Raw genomic sequence first — 18,726 nt, 5'->3', positions numbered from 1 at the left:
CAAGGATCTAGCTTGCTAGCATATGCATATCTAATCATTTGCTTCAAATGCTTATCTTAATGTCTGAAAGGTCTTTATGTCTCAGAATCTAAGTATACGCTAGATATAAGTTTTTGTTTTAATTTTCTATTACTTTCCCTTTTATTTATATATTTGCATTGGTTTTCTTATACCCTTTTCCGTTTTCTAATGGGTTAACGAACCTATAATTTGCTTTAAAAACATGTCATGAGTTATGGAGTATAATTCATTTTAATTTGAAATATTCCGTAGCATTTATTATAATAAAATTAAGCAATAATGTTTGATAATTAAGCTCACCCTATTTGAACATCTTAGACCCACTATTGTTGCGTGATTGTTTGGTTATTTAGAATTTAAAAGAAGAAATGCCGTTCTCTTCGCCTGATTTAAACTAATGTTATGTGAGTTTATTATAGTTGTTCTTGTTTAACTTATGAAGTACTTGAATTTATCAGGTATATATCTTATATTAGTGAACCCTTTAGGGTCTTAGCTTATTAGACTATATATTAGATCCTAATGGCCCTAACCTTTATTTGAACTTCCTAGACCTTCTTTATGTATACGTTTTAATTTTTTTTTTTACCATCTTACAATCTTACCTAATAAATTTATTATTCCTAATCTTATCTTATTTTATTTAAACTAATTATCAAATATAAGATACTTGAAAATAAGATAAATTGAGTTAAACCGACCAAGGCTGGAGCCCTGGACCATTGATCATCTCTAGAATAATGATAATGAAATTTATCATTATCAACAAGAACAAGAAGTAAAATGGAAGAACCGCCCAAATAAAAAGTGAATGATAATGATGATCACAATATAATGGACATCCCCAAACAACCTTATCACAAAGGATTGGTCAAATTTTAGGAAGTTTTATTAGAGGTTGTGACAATTATGTCAACACTGACATGACAAACTGTTGGGGTATATTATATGGCTATATGCCGTGTATTTCCAAACTTATGAAGTCCAAATTCCTCGTGAGACCTATATGCAACTATGTAACAGCCCACCTCTTAAAAAATCTTACTATGTAGATACATTTTTATTCCTAAACCGACATAATTACTTTTTCTGTTTCATTTTTAATGTACTCATTTACAATGATATAAAATAAGAAAAACAAATCTAAAAAAATAAGGTGATTTAAGTGTAATTTGTGTAAAATTAAAAAAAGGATAAAATAGAATAAAGTGAATGAAATTGTGTAAATATTGTATGGGTGAAGGCCTGAAGGGTAGGATAATACATTTGTTTGGAAAATCTAAAATTAAGTAGATTGGGCTTGTCTTTTGGTCTTTTTCCTCCCTTTCAATGAATCTAACTTATAAAGTTGGACTGAATTAACATACGGGATGTATCCATTAAAAAAAAAAAAAGTGTCATTATTTTAGTCTTTAATGTTCAAGTTTTACGTACGTAAAGGATCAACTTCGGAGCATCTTATGATCTATGCCCATGATCGAATACGTCATTCTCCTATTTTGTACTCTGTATTGTCAAGTAGACCATGAATGTTGTACCTCCAATCCCCAATTTAGGTTTTATGTTAGTATAGCTAAGAGAGCTAAACCCTCTTCTTGTTTTACTTGTAGTGTCGAGACAGTTGGGAGCTAGTTTTCTTTTTGGACCGTTGTTAATATATATATATATATATATATATATATATATATATATATATATATATATATATATATATATATATATATATATATATATATATATATATATAAAGTAGTTTAGTTTTTTTATAAAAAAAAAATTCAATAATTTCTCATAAATGCCAACATTAATTTATTTCTTTACAACTTCAATAAATACAATAAATACAATTGTTATTGTAATGTCCTGTGTGTAAAACACAAATGCTAAAATATTAATATTATAATTTTATAAAGAAAAAGGGGGGAAAAGAAAAGGGATATTTGCCAATGCTATTTATAGCCTAACACCCACGACCTCCACTCTTATATAGTGTGAATTATCCACCTAGCCACCTACTTTCATTCCATTCCATTTCTTAAAAACTACAAAACTCAACGCACACTCACAACCAAAAGCAAACAAAACTAAGTAGCTAGTGATTTAGCAAACTACATACAAATTTGAACTTCAATTCATTCTCTTCTACCCAAAATAATGGATTTGGAAACCAACACTAAGGACTTCACCAATGATGGCACCATGGATCTTCGTGGCCGGCCCGTGATCGCCTCTAAGACGGGCAAATGGAAGGCTTGTGCTTTTCTTCTTAGTAAGTTTCTTCATATTAGAAACTAACATGTCTTTTATTTACCATATTCTTTTTGCCATTTATATATATACTAACATTTGCTACAAAAATATGCATGTGTTTTGTTTTTACTCTTGTATATGTAGCTTATGAAGCATGTGAAAGAATGGCCTTTTATGGAATAGCGTCAAACTTGGTGGTTTATTTGACTACCCAACTCCATGAAGACACTGTTTCATCAGTTAGAAACGTGAATAATTGGAATGGAGTGGTTTGGATGACACCGATCCTTGGTGCTTACCTCGCCGATGCTTATCTTGGTCGATTTTGGACTTTCACCATCTCTTCTCTCATCTATGTCCTGGTAAAGTCTCTATACAATCTTGTGCAGTTACTACATACACTTCTTTGTGAAATATGGAGAAATTCGTATGCTTATTTTGTCTTTACAAGTTCTACTCACTTTTCGTTTAATAATCCATATCATTTATTATATTCGAATTATGCACACTTTTACTTTATTCCTTTCCTATATTGCTACCGTTTTGTTCATATATATTTTTTATTTTCTCCAATCCCACGTTACAGGAGTCTATATGATTATTAAATAAACTATTACTTTTTTTTTTCTTTTTTTTCTGATATTAAATATTACTCTTAATCTTGGTCTGTGTATGTCCACCTGAAAACAAAAAATATCGATCACATCAAGTATTAGTTGTCACAATACAATTTGATGTCAGGTTGTACTATTAACCTAACAATCTAACATATTTAGGATGGAACGATAGGAACCTTTAATTTTGTTTGAGAATTTATAGTTAGTTCCGAAGATTGAAAACAAGAGAACAAGAAATTGAACTTCTTTCATGATCAAGTCTATGTTCCTACAATCCTGCATACTCATATTTTGAGCCTCATACATTTTCCTAATAAATTGCAAATTTGTTAATTTCATAGTCTTCTACTCCCCACCACAGCTAGTTGATCAATAGATTTCACTGTTTTAATTAGAATCAATTGTGGGTCCAAAAAAGAATGTCGTATTCACAGTAAATGCGTAGGGCACGATTTAAATGGATGTGGATTTGCAACATTGCTCTCCACGAATGAGGCTTAATGTAGTGAAATAACTCATGATTCTTGGTAGGGTTAGGTATTTTTGTCTATTTTATGACGACTAGTCGACTAAAATGTTAAAATATGGATTTTTAGTCAATCTATTATGCTTAATGCATATCCCATTTGGTGTTGATAATGATTAATATCATAGTAATCTAGAACATTAAAGTCATATGGTTTTTATTATATTATAAATAAACATATAGTTTTACATAAATATGCATGAGTGCACTAAAGAATTTGCTTTAACCCCGGCCATTTGGTGTAGACAATGATTAATCATGGAAATCTAAAGGTCATAAGTCATGATTTTTATTATATTAAATAAGCATATGGCTTTATATAATTAATTATATAAATTCACTAAGAATTTTCTTTTTAGGATATGACTACTTGACTAGATTGTGAGTTTGTGATTCACATTGATGTGTACCAAACTAATAATATAAAGTTTGTCTTATTTTATTGTGATGATAAGTTTCTACCATAAACATATTCAATGTTTTTGCTCAATTGGATCTAGCCCCAAAGTCAACTGTGGGCCAAAGAAGAATGTTTTATTTATGTAATTATATGTGATGTTAAACTATACCAATTTCGAACGCAATTAGAAGCAGACACTCGTCAATAATAATATGAGACTATTTTACAAAGGATTTAACCTTATGATTTTCCATCTTATGTATTTTTAAATACGCCTAATAAATAAACGCAAATTTCTATAGTTATGTACTCTATATATTACTTATTTGATACGGAGTAGTTGATATTATCTATTTACTTTTCGAAACCTTGATAGGGCATGGTACTCTTGACAATGGTTGTTTCCGTTAAGTCCTTCAAACCAACATGTACAAATGGAACATGCAACACTGGCTCTTCACTTCCAATTGTGTTATTTTACGCTTCCCTTTACATCATTGCCATAGGCGCCGGAGGCACGAAGCCTAATATTTCGACATTCGGGGCAGACCAATTTGACGATTTTGATCCAAGTGAGAAAGAGCTCAAAGTCTCCTTCTTCAATTGGTGGATGTTTTGTGCCTTCTTAGGTGGTTTATTTGCCACTTTAGGGCTTGTGTATATCCAAGAAAACTTGGGATGGGGGTTAGGTTATGGTATCCCTACCATTGGCCTCATCTTATCTTTGATGGTGTTCTATTTGGGAACTCCAACATACCGACACAAGCCTAAAAACATAAAGAGTCCTGCAACAGATATCGTGAAAGTTGTTATTAATTCAATGGCTAATTGGAAACTTAAGGTTCCTACTGAACCTAACCAACTACAAGAGGTTCAACCACCTTACTACATCACCGATGGAAAAGCCCTACAAAATAATGGACCTTCGATTTTCAGGTTAGTTACTTCAACTATTCGTCTATTCTTTCATTTTTACATTTCGTATGTAACTTTATACACTGTTTAGTATCATTCATAACCCTTAAAATAATATCTCACAATATCCAAAAGAATGAAAATAAAAAAATATATTAATAGACTTTCATCATGAGTTCATACACCTAGTGTGTACGCAAGAGTGGTATTTTGCTCATTTGATGGTATTTTTTGCTCATTTTTTAAATATACTTCTTTTTTAAAAAAAAAAATACAAAGTATTAAATAAACAGAAAATACTCTTATATTACACTATTGCACCCGGATGTATCTAGAAAATTTCAATCCATTTGTACTAAATAGAAAAATGACCTTTTCAAATTAAATTGCATATAGACCCCAGAGTGAGGGAAACATGTTTTGTTGGAGGAGGGACAATTGCAAGCTGTAGCCAGTTTATGATGGAATATTATTGTTGATTCTATGGTTCGTTGAAGCTCATTTATAACATTGGTGTTGATATTTGAGATTCATGTGTAGTAGGAAATGGTAAAAGTACGTACATTTTATCAAGATTTTTCATTGATGAAATTATGAGTAAATGTTAATGGGCCCAATTTGTCGGGTACTGCTAGGATTGTGCTACTACTATGAAGCCTAGGAAAAAGGATAAATGCGTACAGTAGTTGGCCCATTTTCATTATTTCTAGGCCATCCATTCATAAATTGATGCATGTGCATTATTCCTTCTTAGAAATGTACTAATAGTTGATCCCAAATTATTGGGGCATGTCCTATGAATCTATGATCCTATCTTCTCAATGTGTATCATGCTTTTAGATGTGCTACTATGTCAAACTATGTGTGTCCAAATTCTTTCTACCTTTGAAAAGTTTTTTATCTTGAAAAACAAATTAAATTTAATGGAACTATTTATTTATATACTTCGGAAGTTCGGAGTTATGTAGAGTACGAAGTAGCACTCTTAGACTTTAGTGCGCAGTAGTATAATTAGATTATTTACCTTTTTTTTAGGAATTCCAATGTATAAGATTTATTGTATCAATTAAGTTAGGTTATTTTTACTTTGATATAGATGACCAAAAAGGAATTAGTATACTAATTAGTTATTGGCTTTGCAGATGAGTAAGTTAAAAAAGATTTGAATTAAGCAGAATATAAGTTGATCTTAAAGGTTCAAACTATATTACCATATGAAATGGAATGCAAATATCCTTAGTAGACCAAAAAGCGAAAGAAAGGACCTACACGACTATTTACCCGAACGTTTATTCATTATATTATTGCTATACATACTATAAGTTGGTTGATTAGTTTGTACAATTGTACTACAATTTATGATTTTGTAGATGCCTTAATTGAGTACGAGTAGTAGCTTTTGGCATTTAAATTCATATAAATGGACCTCAAAATGATGGGAACATGCATTGTGATTGAGGGCACTCTTGCAAGTTGTAGTCTTGTCTTTCCTTCCAAGATTATTGGTTGAGGCTCGTTTATACCTAGATTTTGGAGTTGAAGATTCCCTTCTATCACATTGTATAGGCAACCACCCGTTTACTGAATTTGTGATAAAAACGTGAATTGTACTATTCTGCTTTTTAAAGTGTTTATTTTTTATTTTTTATTTTTTTGGAGTGTTTTTTTTAGGGGAGAGATCTCTTAATTGAGTTCCATTAGGTTTGACTCTTATACCGGATTTGAAATGGAGAGGTGGCGCAACTAGTCCACTACATCAACCTCTCAATATATTAATATATATTTTTTAAATCTAATATACATAATTTTTTATTCATCATTTTTTAAAAATTGTCTATATTTTTTTTTTGGTAAATTTCTTTTACTTGTAATTTTCAACACTTTCATTTTCTTATAGCTCTATTCATTGAAACTTAAGAAAAACAATATACTATAAAATTAATTCCAGTTCAATAAAATTAAGTTTGGTTAAGTAAAATTAATTTCAGTTCATTAAAAATCAGTAACTTTAAAGAGGAAATTCAATAGAGATTTAACAAAAATAATTTTAATTAAGTAAAAATAATTTGAATTTAGCAAAAAATAATTTTTGCTCAGTAAAAATAAGGTGAGGTGAACAAGGCGGCTATGTTCAATTCACCTTATTTAAATACGAGTACCTTATTATTAATTCATATGAATCATATCATATTAGAAATAAATAAGTTCAAATCATACTTTATATTTTATCATACTTTATATTTTTATTTGCAATTTTTCATCGCTAAACATTGACCACTATGAAGAATCTTTTATCATTAAAAGGAGCTTTTTGACTTTGTGAGAATAGATGAGTGGTTAAAGTGTGGTCCATTTATATACATTTTTACTACTTTTAGGTTTCCACTGGTAAATTTATAAAGCCAGGTAAATTTATACATGTGCCCTCTTGAATATTGCAATATTAATTACTTGCTTTTTATTATTATTTATTTATTTTTTTTTATGTTGGTTTTTTATTTATTTATTTTTTATATAGTACTCCATATAAGATTGGTTCTAAATAGTTATTGTCAGCTATTTCCCTTTTTTTCTTCTTCTTTTTTCGTCCTTTAATCATCTACCTCGTGTTTTCTTATTCTACTCAATCTCACTTTGTTGTTTAATGTATTTTCAGTCGTTTATTCATTTGATTTGATATTTGGTTTTTTTGCAAAACAAACAACAATAATGCAACATCATTGTCTCAAAAAATAATGCTAAAACGATTCATTGTATCAACATGAAGGAGTCTACATCCTTTTAATTAATTAAAAATTGTTTTCTTTCTCTTTATCATGAAATAAAAATAAATGAGAGGGGAAGAGAATGAAAAGTTTTTAAAAACCTAAATGTATATCGTGTGAGCTGAAGTGATGAAATCCTGGTATCACTCTGATCCTCTCGATTTGAAATCTTTGTATACAAGAGTCAAATTTTACGATGCTCATTTGAGAGTTTTTCTTATCCTTTCAAACAAGAATATACAAAAATAATTACTTCGTATCATAATACCTACTTTGTATATTTTAGATGTCACAATTCGAGAAATATAAATTGATTCTTCAAAAATAATACATGAATGTTAGTTTATGGCTTTACGCTAAAGTGGTCTTGTTTCATTTTATCCCTTTACTTATCGATCAGGGAAGCAAATACCTTAGTCAGAATACATGCGTAGCACGATTGATGGAAGAGTTTCACTACCTTATCAATGTCAAAGACCAAATCAATATGTACATCATGAAGTGACAATCGTACCTCAACTTGAGTTGGCTTGATGTTATATTCTACGATGGAGAGACGATTTTTTTTTTTTTATTTATTTGTGATAAGCCCTTTCCTAACTTCCTCATAATAAAATGATGTTACCTATAGTACATATATTTAATTAATGAGTAATGATGCTTATCTTAGGCACTTAAAATTACGACTCGTTTAATTGACAATAGTGATAGAAAAAATTAACTGACTTATAATTATAAAGTTTGAACGTGTTTTTACTAGGAAAGTCTTGTATGTGCTGATGTCTATGTTAATTATATATATGGTAATTAATGTAATGTTATTTTTAAGTGTTATCAGACATAATTTGCACGAGTAGTCCAGTACTTCATATGTTCTTTGTAATAATATAAATAGTTATTTTTCATTTGTTTCATGTAGGTTTTGGGACAAGGCAAGCATAAAAGAAGGTAGCTCAAGGCTACCATGCACAGAAGCACAGGTTGAGAAAACAAAGCAAGTATGTGGGATGATTATGATATGGCTAGTACTCCTTATACCAAGCACAATTTGGGCTCAAATCAACACCCTCTTTATTAAACAAGGAACTACGCTAAACCGTCATATAGGAAGTACCTTCCAAGTCCCAGCCGCATCCCTAACTAGCTTTGTTACCCTATCAATGCTTCTCACTGTGCCTTTTTACGACCGCTACTTCGTACCCTTTATGCGAGCAAAAACCGGCAATCCTAGAGGGATCACCATCCTCCAACGACTAGGCATTGGTTGCATCATCCAAATTGTGGCCATAGCATTCGCCTACGTAGTGGAGATGCAAAGAATGCATGTAATTAAGGAGGAACACGTACTAGGTAAAAATGCTATGGTTCCAATGAGCATATTTTGGCTATTGCCTCAATATGTACTTATTGGTGTGGCGGATGTGTTCAACTCCATTGGTTTGCTTGAGTTCTTCTATGATCAATCCCCGGATGACATGCAAAGCCTAGGGACAACGTTTTTTACTAGCGCGATTGGAGTTGGAAACTTTTTGAATAGTTTTCTTATTACCATGGTAGATAAGTTGACAGGTAAAAATGGGGGGAAGAGATGGATAGGTAACAATTTGAATGATTGTCACTTGGACTACTACTACTTGTTCTTGTTTGGGTTGGCTATTGTGAATATGGGGGCATTTTTATGGGCATCAAGTGTTTATGTGTACAAAAGGGAGCCTAAAATTGTGCAAGAGGATGGCAACTATGCTCACATGGAAGGGAAGATTGTAGATGCTTCACTAGGATTATAAATATGTATTAGGTTAATTTAATTAACTAGGAAGGTTGTTAAGTTTTTAATTTGTAAGCTTTCTTTATAGTGTATTAGTCGACGTGATGATATAAATAAGAATGTGTCACACTTAATTATAGAAGATTTTCTCGTATATTAGACCTGGTAAAATTAATTAATCTCTATTAACTTTGACAAAATTATATGTGAATCACTCCGTAACTTGAATATGACCCGATTTGATTAACAAACTCGATCAAAACAATCACTTTTGAGCTTTGGCACTTTCTTATAATTTAAATCTCAATCTTTTTCTACCGAAATATTAAGCCCAATAATTTGAATCTAATACAATTATGCAGTTGAATCTAATGCAATTATGCAGTTAACTATATATCCATCCACAATGGGTCTTGGCTACATACTAATGTAGCTATTATAGCTGCAACAAGGAAAGACCCAAACGCGCGGCCCAAATCAAATAACCCAGATAATATATTCACAATCCGCCCAACTCAACTCCACGCTTTATAAAATGAACATTTAGTTTCAAAAAATGAAAATGAAAAAAATGAACATCTTATAATAAAAAATGAACATGTAAAAAAAATGAACATGTAATACTAAAAAGTGAACATGTTATATAAAAAATGATCATTTATTAAAAATGAACATGATGCGTATTTTGCGGTTTTAATTTGATGGAAGGATTTGAGTAATTTTAATGGTGGAAATTCGAAGGATAGTCTTAGAAGGCAACGACTTCTAAGTTTGATCTTAGGAGCAACGATCCCAAAATCCTAGTTAACAACTAGTTTGAACCTTAACAAAGTTCTCTTCAAGCAAAAGCTCAATAAACTCAACTTTTTGTTATAAAATATCCTCCTAAAATAATTGACATACATCTAGTATATATAGGAAAAATAAATCTATTCTACTTGCTCCGCAAGCAAACTAGATAAAATTCCTAATAATTAGTTAATGAACTAAAATAGCCCACTAACTAATTAACACAACTTTGGAATCCCAAGGCCCCATAACTATTACTAAGAAAATAATAAAAACATTATTAAAAACTCACTTGTAAAACCCCAACTTTAAGAGTAAGGTAAAACCAAGAGAGTACCTAAAATAAAGCAATAAAGATAGTTATAAGAAAGGGGATTCGATTCACATCAGAACATGATCATCATATAATCATATATTTTCTTGACCAAGACCTTAAAAACGAACATTTAGTAAAAAAAAATGAACACGTAAAAAAAAAGGAATATTTAATAATAAAAAATGAACGTGTAAACAAAACGAACATTTAGTAATAAAAAGTGAACATATCAAAAAAAGAAATGAACACTTAGTATATTAGAAATGAACACTTAGTATACAACCATAAAATAGCTAGACCATACCAAATAAAATGAACTTTCGTAAAAATATATGACCTCATTATTTAGTATAAAAAAATGATAATTTAGTATAAAAAAATGTAAAAAAATGAACACGTCAAATAATATTATGAACATTTAATATATTAAAATGAACATGATTTCATATATTCATATAGGTTCAAATTCGTTATATATATATATAATAAATTTACGAAAAATAAAGCTAAAACAAATCATTAAAATATGTTCATTTTTATGTACTAAATGTTCATTTTTAGTGTACTAAATATTCATTTTGTACAAACTTGTTCAATTTTAAAGTACTCTGTGCTCATTTTTTTACAGAAATTATACACAAGTTCAATTGTAATTATTTTAGCTCTAAAAATTTGAATATCCGCCTTAAATCTAATCTTGATTCATCTTAGAGACAAAAATTATTGATCAATAACATGATAAATTTTTAATCACAAATGCAAAATTGATTGAAATCAACAATTTTACAACATTCACATGCATATTCATAAACACACCAAAAAAAAAAATTAAATTACCTCGAGATTCATAATCGCGACGGAAATGATGACGATGGAGAATGCTACGAAGGTGACAAATTGGAGAATATCCAGAGTAGGACAAAGAAATTTAAAGATTGAAGGGAAGTAATAAAGTAAACTTTTAGGGAAAGGGAAAAAAGAGGAGAGAGAAATTTTGAATTGAGAATAAACCAGAAGAGAGAGGAAATTAATAGAGCTAAGAAAGAAGAAGAGAGATAGAGTTAAAATATAAGAAGAGAAAAATACATATGTTCATTTTTTATGTACTATATGTTCATATTTAAACCTGTTGCAGCTAGGGGTGTGCAAAAATGGACCTGGACCGGAAACCGACCGATACCAGACCGGACCAGACCGGGGGATTCCGGGTCGGTCTTTGGTCCTCACAAATTGGCGATTTCGGGTTTTCAGTCCGGTCCAGGTAAAAACCACAATATTCCGATCCGGACCAAAAAGTGTGTTTTTGTAATTTTTTAGGCGAAAATTTTAAATTTTATGTTTGAATTTCTAAAAAATTTAGTTACAAAACTTGTAATTTATAAATTCTAGGTGCAAAATAGGAAAACATGCAAACAAAAACAAGACATTTAAAATGTATGTATATATTAAGATACTAAAATTAAAATATGAAAAAAAAAGAAAAGAATATAACCGGTCCATTCTGGTCCAAAATCGAACTGGAATAAACAGGTCTGGACCGGAACTCGGACCGGAACTCAGACCGGTTGATTACGGTCCTGGTCTTCAAAAAAAAGTCGATTTTAAGTTTCGGTCCATTCCGATTTCGGTCCGGTTTTGAAAAGGTGCACAGCCCTAGTTGCAGCTAGCTTAGCTACACCAGTGTGTAGCTAAGAATTTAGAATTTGTAAGAATTTGTAATCCGTCTAATCTTATTTCATTCGGTATGTGATGTGCTCTTCTTGAATATCTAACATTTCTTGTTCAAAATAGTCGGCTATTACTAAGTTTGGGCCTAAAATGGGTCCATAATGAGGCGCCAATTTTCTGATTTTTAATACTTTTTTTCTTTCTGATATTCAACCACTTATCAAATGAAAAAAAAAAAAAAAACAACAACAACTAAATTTAGGCCCAATGTATAATACTTCATCATTTTTATTAAAAAAAAAACATTTGAATGAAAGTATAATTCTAAGTTCAATTCTATATGTTGGAAACGTGGTGTTAGGAAGAATAGGAACACCAGAAAGAGTCTAAGTATCGACCATATAGTAGTAGAATAATTAATAGATGCATTATATTACAAATTTACAAGTAATGTAACCTTTAACAAGTGATGAATGAAATTAATTAATTTATTGTATACGGGAAGATACAATTGATGAATGTTCCTCATATGAAATACTTAAAAAATTTAAGTCATGAATTAGTTTATGATAGTAAATTTGTAATAATAAACAGCTATTCAAAAGAAAAAGTATAGGCTCACATGCAAATAAAATACTTAAAACGATAATTTGTATGAAGTAGAAAATAAAGTAAAAGATTGATTTTATGTTTGAAATAATTACTCTTTTTCATGAATAATTAGGGCATCAGAGTACAACATGTCAACATGCTTCAAATTTGGAATCAAATACAAATTCATTAATATAAATTATAAATGAAGATCGTTTACATATTTTGTAAACAACGATAATGATAAAATCAATATAAACTGTACTATTGTGGTGTACATAATAGAATGCTTCCTAAATAATCAAACACCCTAAATAAAAACATAGATCTTGCAAATCTAATCAAAGGATTCATCGTCATCAGTGTCCTTAAGTTTTTCCAATTCAAACCGGCAAAAAGGGTACATATATTTTTTATGAAGCCATCTAAGTACACAAGGCTCATGAAACACATGCTCGCAAGGCAACTTCACAAGTGACTTAGCTTTAATTATTTCAACATTACTATGAACATCAGTACTAGTAGTAGCGGTATCATTATTATCGATATTTAGATCTTCATCCTCTTTGTTTTCCATGATTTTCAATTTTCGTAAACAAATACCACACGTATCCTCTTTTTTCCAAAACTCGCTATCATCATCAAAACTAACCTTTTCTAACCCCGTTATAATTGGTATCTCCTCTTCAAAAAAATCCTTTCCGGACCATGCCCTAAACTTCTCTTCATCGCAAACTCGGTCGGGAGCATAAAAATCAAGCTTATACTCGTAAATATCAACCTGTCTTTGATCACAATCATTGCCGCGTTATGTCATGACGATCAATTTACACCATACTTCATCGCTTAGATGTTTCAACTCATTATTCACCCCATCAATAAACATATTATTCTTGGATACTAAAAGATATTTAGCAATAATTTTTCGACATAAAGGGCAAAAAGGGTTAAAACTAAAACGTGTATTGTTTGGTATATTACGTACACTCACTAATCGTCGACCGTTCGTATGATAATATATCAAGCTTTCGTAGACGTCGAAGACTAGCCTAACGTCGAGTTTCTTAGAGGAAGAAGGCGAGTCATCGTGTGGTTTATTAGGATTATCATGGCAACAAGGAATTACGACACAAGGATATGGAGCAACTTATACTTTTTAGTTTCCATACTCAACTCCATTATAAATTAAACAAGTATGCACTAAATATAATTTATGAGAGTATAGAATATCTTTAATTTTGTAATGAACTATTAGAGCTAGGGATTAGAGGCTTTATATAAAAATTAAAGTTGGGGGTATATTGAGGGTAGCAATAAAGATTTCATTTACAATCACATAGGATTAGATTTCATGTATATACAATATCAACTATGATTGTCTTTCAAATTTGAGTGGAAATTAAATGATGATTTTAATTACATATTGAGGAGGTTATTGATAATGTACATATATTTACACATTAAAAAAAAAGTAAATTAATTTATAACTAACCTAGCTTATGTTGAATTATGAGGAAAAGTAATTTAAATACAAATAGGAAACCATGAAAACGGTGATAATTAAATATACGATACTACCAAATCTGTATAACCTAGCTAATGTTTTCTTGTATTACAAGGAAAACTAATACAAATAGAAAACTATTGAAACAATTATAAAAATAATTTATCTAATGTTTTCTATCCTATATCAAATATATAACAACTTATCACATTTGATGATTTTTATTAAGGAGTATAATGACCGTTTCTATTTGACTTTTTTTCCTTATCAACACACAATTTTAATTACAGGGTATTTATTAAGTAAATTACAACGTTAATACGTACTGCGTAAACAATAAAAAATAGTCGAAAGTGTTATGAAAGTACAAGTTTTAAAAAGGGACCTAAAGCTCTAAAAGTCAAAAATCCTCCGTCAAACGATCAAACACTTGTAAATGGACTTATGGGCTTGTCTGAGATGGATCAGCAGACGAATGGAAGCTTCACCTTGAGTCCTGTTTTATAAATTGGTTATTAACGGCCCCCTTTTTTACTTAGCGTCCAAATTTTAGATTTCTTTGATTAGCAGGCATTTTTGCTAATTATTGAAGCTAAAGTATACTTAATACAAAGCCGATCAAGAACCTCAACTTATTTCCTCCAACAATCATGATTAGAAAGTTAGGGTGTGTTCTATTCACCTGATTTTAACTTATCTGGACTTATCTTAACTTATCTGATCTTATTTGAATTTATCTTAATTTATCATAATTTATCTGAACTTATCTGATCTTATTTGAACTTATCTTAATTTATCTGAACTTATCTGATCTTATCTGAACTTATTAACCCTTGTTAGAACTTATTTTAGCTATAAATTAAACTTGGGGTAGCCCTAATTAACCCTTATCACAACTTATCTGAACTTATTTTTCCTGAACTTATCTTATCTGAATTTATTAACCTTTATCTGAACTTATTAACCTTGAAATAAGTGAAAATAAGGTGAACATAATAGGGTCTTACGAGTAGTAAGCTATGGATGGAGTAGATGCTAATATAAATCAAGGACAACCAAAATATTGCATGAATGTACATAATTTTTGCCAAATCATAACAACTCTTCTTGTAATTTTTTTACCCTACTACAAAAAAACCCTAACAAGTCGGACTTTTAGGCCCTATTCAGTTCACCTTATTTTCACTTATTTCAGGGTTAATAAATTCAGATAAGTTCAGATAAAGATTAATAAGTTCAGATAAGATAATTTTAGGAAAAATAAGTTCAGATAAGTTGTAATAAGGGTTAATCAGGGCTAACCAAGTTTAATTTATAACTAAAATAAGTTTTAATAAGGGCTAATAAGTTCAGATAAGATCAGATAAGTTAAGATAAGATCAGATAAGTTTAGATAAGTTCAGATAAGTAAAAATCAGATGAATAGAACGCGCCCTTAAAGTTACCTGTATATAAGGTGTGACTAATAAATATATCGAGTTACTTCATACTTATTAGACGACTTGTTAAATCAGGGTTAAAATCATCAAAGCACATGACGAGTCACCTAATATAATATACATGAGGCGATTTGGTAGGTTTAGCATATATGCATACGACTCTATAACTCGACTTATTTGGTGATTTAAATTAGATTTTCCAAATCACCTGTATATAAGGTGCAACTCGAAAACCTATCGAGTCGCCTTATGCATATTAGGCAATTCATTAGGTGAGTTTTGTTTAATGAGGGTATTACTATAATCTTGTTATATGTGTAGATTTACATATTATCAAAGAGCCATTAGGTCAATTACTTTGCAAAAAGGATGTGGATTTTTTTTTTTTTTTTTTTTTGGGTGTTCCACCCGGTTCACCTTAGGGCTAATTCGGATTCGGGGTTCAGTTTTGGGTGGTCACTGGTGAGGTTCCAATCCTCTCCTGATTGTTGTTGTGGGGGATATTTATTATTATTATTATTATTATTATTATTATTATTATTATTATTTTGCTTACTTCTATTAAAATTTCCATGTTATCTACGAATCATACTAGTGTAATTATATTTTTCAATGAAGATTCTCTATCTAGGACATGCGATAAGATGGACATCGTTAGAGATACATTGTACTAGGGAGTTGGTTCCCTATCAATATCACATGTGATATTGTTAGTGGTTTTTTTTTTTATTTTTCATCATTAATTACATTGACTAGCCTTTTAGAAAATAATAATTCACTACTTACATACATGTACATTAGTACATTTATACCTCTGCATGTTCATATATATATATATATATATATATATTAGATTTATATGTATCTTTAAAGGATAAAGAAGATAGTTCATACACTTCAATTTGGAATTAGACTAAGGATAAGAATATTTTTTTTCCCTACATTAAACATATATTAGATTTATATGGTCGTTTTATTAATTAAAAAAAAAGTCACTATGTTAAAATAATGGTTATTATGTTAAAATAAAAGTGATTGTGTTTTTATAAAGGTCATAAAAGATTAATTTTTTAATGAAAATTTTAAAATACTGGTCAATATGAATAATATAGGTCATTAAGTTAAAATTAGGATCATAACGTCATACTTCAAGTTTGCAACAATATTAAAAATCACACAAATTTTATTAAAGGTTACTATGTTAAAATTAAGGTTACTATATTTAATATTAAGGTCACTATATTCAATACAAATCCAGTTGCGCACGTGTAGAACTTCGGGTCCACAATAATATTATTATGAACCAAGTTCACACAAGTTTTTTTGTACATTATCTTACTACCTTAGTAAGAATGAAAATTTTAAAGAATATCCTTTTGTTTCTTTAAAGAAAAAAAAAATTCCTTTTGTTTGGTCATAAAGAAATTAAGATCTTGTAGTTTTTACTTTGAATAGCAATAGCCTCTACAAAATCATGGAGTAAGAATGAAAAACCTTGAAAATATATCCATTTGTTAGGGCCGGGAATAAACAAGAATTAATTATTTTCTCAATCAAGTTTATTACAAATAATTGACGAAGGTTCATCAATTGCCGTCAATACTGCTAGCTTAGAAACAAAGTTATGCCAATGATAAAGTAAATCATCTTAATCTTAATATAATTCTTGTCCAATGAATTGCTCACTACTGGCAACAAGAAAAGGGGTAAGAATAAAAGTTAGCTACTCAAATTTATTTAACAAGTCAAAAGTTGCATTGTCTTTTTAGAGTGAATTATAATATCCACGTTTATCCAAATCCTGAAAATGAAAACCTTGTTTGATGCTTATATATTTCGTGTCAAATTTTATTTTTTATAGACTATAGTCAACATCTTCATTAGTTTTCCCTAAAGATAAATAATATAGTCAATATCTTCATAATATTTCAAATATACTCGTATTAAACTTTTGTCCATAAACTTTGTTTTGGGTGTTGAACTGTTGATTGGATTAAGTTTTTGAGTTAGGTGACTTGGAAATGACCAAATTAAACTTGTGAAAATTCGACAAACATGCATGTAGGGAAAAAAATCAATAGCTATAATAGCCCGGATCATGCTAAGTCTTACTTAAAATTCAAAAACCTTTGTGTTATCTTGTATAAGCACATCTTATATTATACTTATTTATAATGTATGTCTTATCTACATATTATTTCGAAGAATATGTTTGGCTTGGAACAATTTATTTGCACGTGTACTTATTCTATCAGTTAGAAATGGATGCACTAATAACTGTACATTTTCATTTTTTTAAGAAGAAAATAGGGTGCAAAGAGAGTTAACATTAAAACATTATGGATCTTAAATTGCACACATAACTATTGACATTAATCTCGATCTTAGCTAATCGAGTCAAGAGGGAAAGTAATGTTGCCATTGAGGCTAAAAAATCTAAGATAGATTAGATTTTTTAGGCTATCAAACAACAAACATGATGGTTTTAATGTAATTAATCAGTTCTAGTCGTATATTATTTACTTACTCCATCATCATAAGTTGATGAAAAAACGTACTTTGTAACACAATCAATCTAAAATTTAATGCATAACAGGTCTAATAACATCGATTACTCAATTCCTTATTGTGTCAAAACACTTTGATTATTTGAACACTTTTACATCTCCTGCTTTTGAATCTACAGTAAACTTTCATTTCATATTTGCTATCTTTCATTAAATCACTTCTCTTATCATCCTACAATATTTGTACTATTTGCTTCATTTATGGTATTCAAACACATTAACCATTAATATTCAAAATTATACATAAATAGTACAACTAAAAAAAAAAAAAAATCATATTCTTGAAAATACATGCATGTTGAAAGAATGAAAGAACTCTAACTATAAAATTAACAAGATTTTAATTATTTAAATAAAATGGAAAATTATGCAATTTTAATATAATGATGGATAAGTGTTATTCTAGAAAAAGTTACAAATTTCGAAAGCATTTTTTTTTAATTGTAGTTTTTTTTTTTTTTTTTTGACAACTAAAGTTCAAAAACAATTGTTAGAATAAAGCTAAACATGGAGACCAATAACTTACTCACAACTAACACTAGGAAAATTGGCTAGAATGAAAGATGATAAAGCATGAAAAGAAATGTATG

General features: G+C 29.7%; 1 protein-coding gene across 1 annotated transcript; it reads left to right on the top strand.

Annotated features, from left to right (window-relative positions):
- Window positions 1–1,998: 1,998 nt before the first annotated feature.
- LOC145592611 (protein NRT1/ PTR FAMILY 5.1-like) lies at window positions 1,999–9,398 on the top strand. Its single transcript, XM_081649115.1, has 4 exons — window positions 1,999–2,290; window positions 2,416–2,633; window positions 4,191–4,750; window positions 8,414–9,398. Exons 1-4 carry the CDS (start codon window positions 2,176–2,178, stop codon window positions 9,279–9,281), a joined length of 1,761 nt encoding a protein of 586 aa, XP_081505241.1. The 5' UTR covers window positions 1,999–2,175; the 3' UTR covers window positions 9,282–9,398.
- The last annotated feature ends 9,328 nt before the right edge of the window (window positions 9,399–18,726 follow it).

Source organism: Chenopodium album, chromosome 18 (assembly GCF_948465745.1).
Source record: "Chenopodium album chromosome 18, dcCheAlbu1.1, whole genome shotgun sequence".
Lineage (NCBI taxonomy): Eukaryota > Viridiplantae > Streptophyta > Magnoliopsida > Caryophyllales > Amaranthaceae > Chenopodium > Chenopodium album.
Note: the sequence above shows the minus strand (reverse complement) of the source record. Positions and strands in the feature narration are given on the sequence as shown.

Coding starts and splice junctions, on each gene's coding strand:
- LOC145592611 (XM_081649115.1), top strand. CDS start 2,176: ATGGATTTGGAAACCAACACTAAGGACTTCACCAATGATGGCACCATG. Junction 2,291..2,415: donor GGCTTGTGCTTTTCTTCTTA/GTAAGTTTCTTC, acceptor TTGTATATGTAG/CTTATGAAGCATGTGAAAGA. Junction 4,751..8,413: donor AATGGACCTTCGATTTTCAG/GTTAGTTACTTC, acceptor TGTTTCATGTAG/GTTTTGGGACAAGGCAAGCA.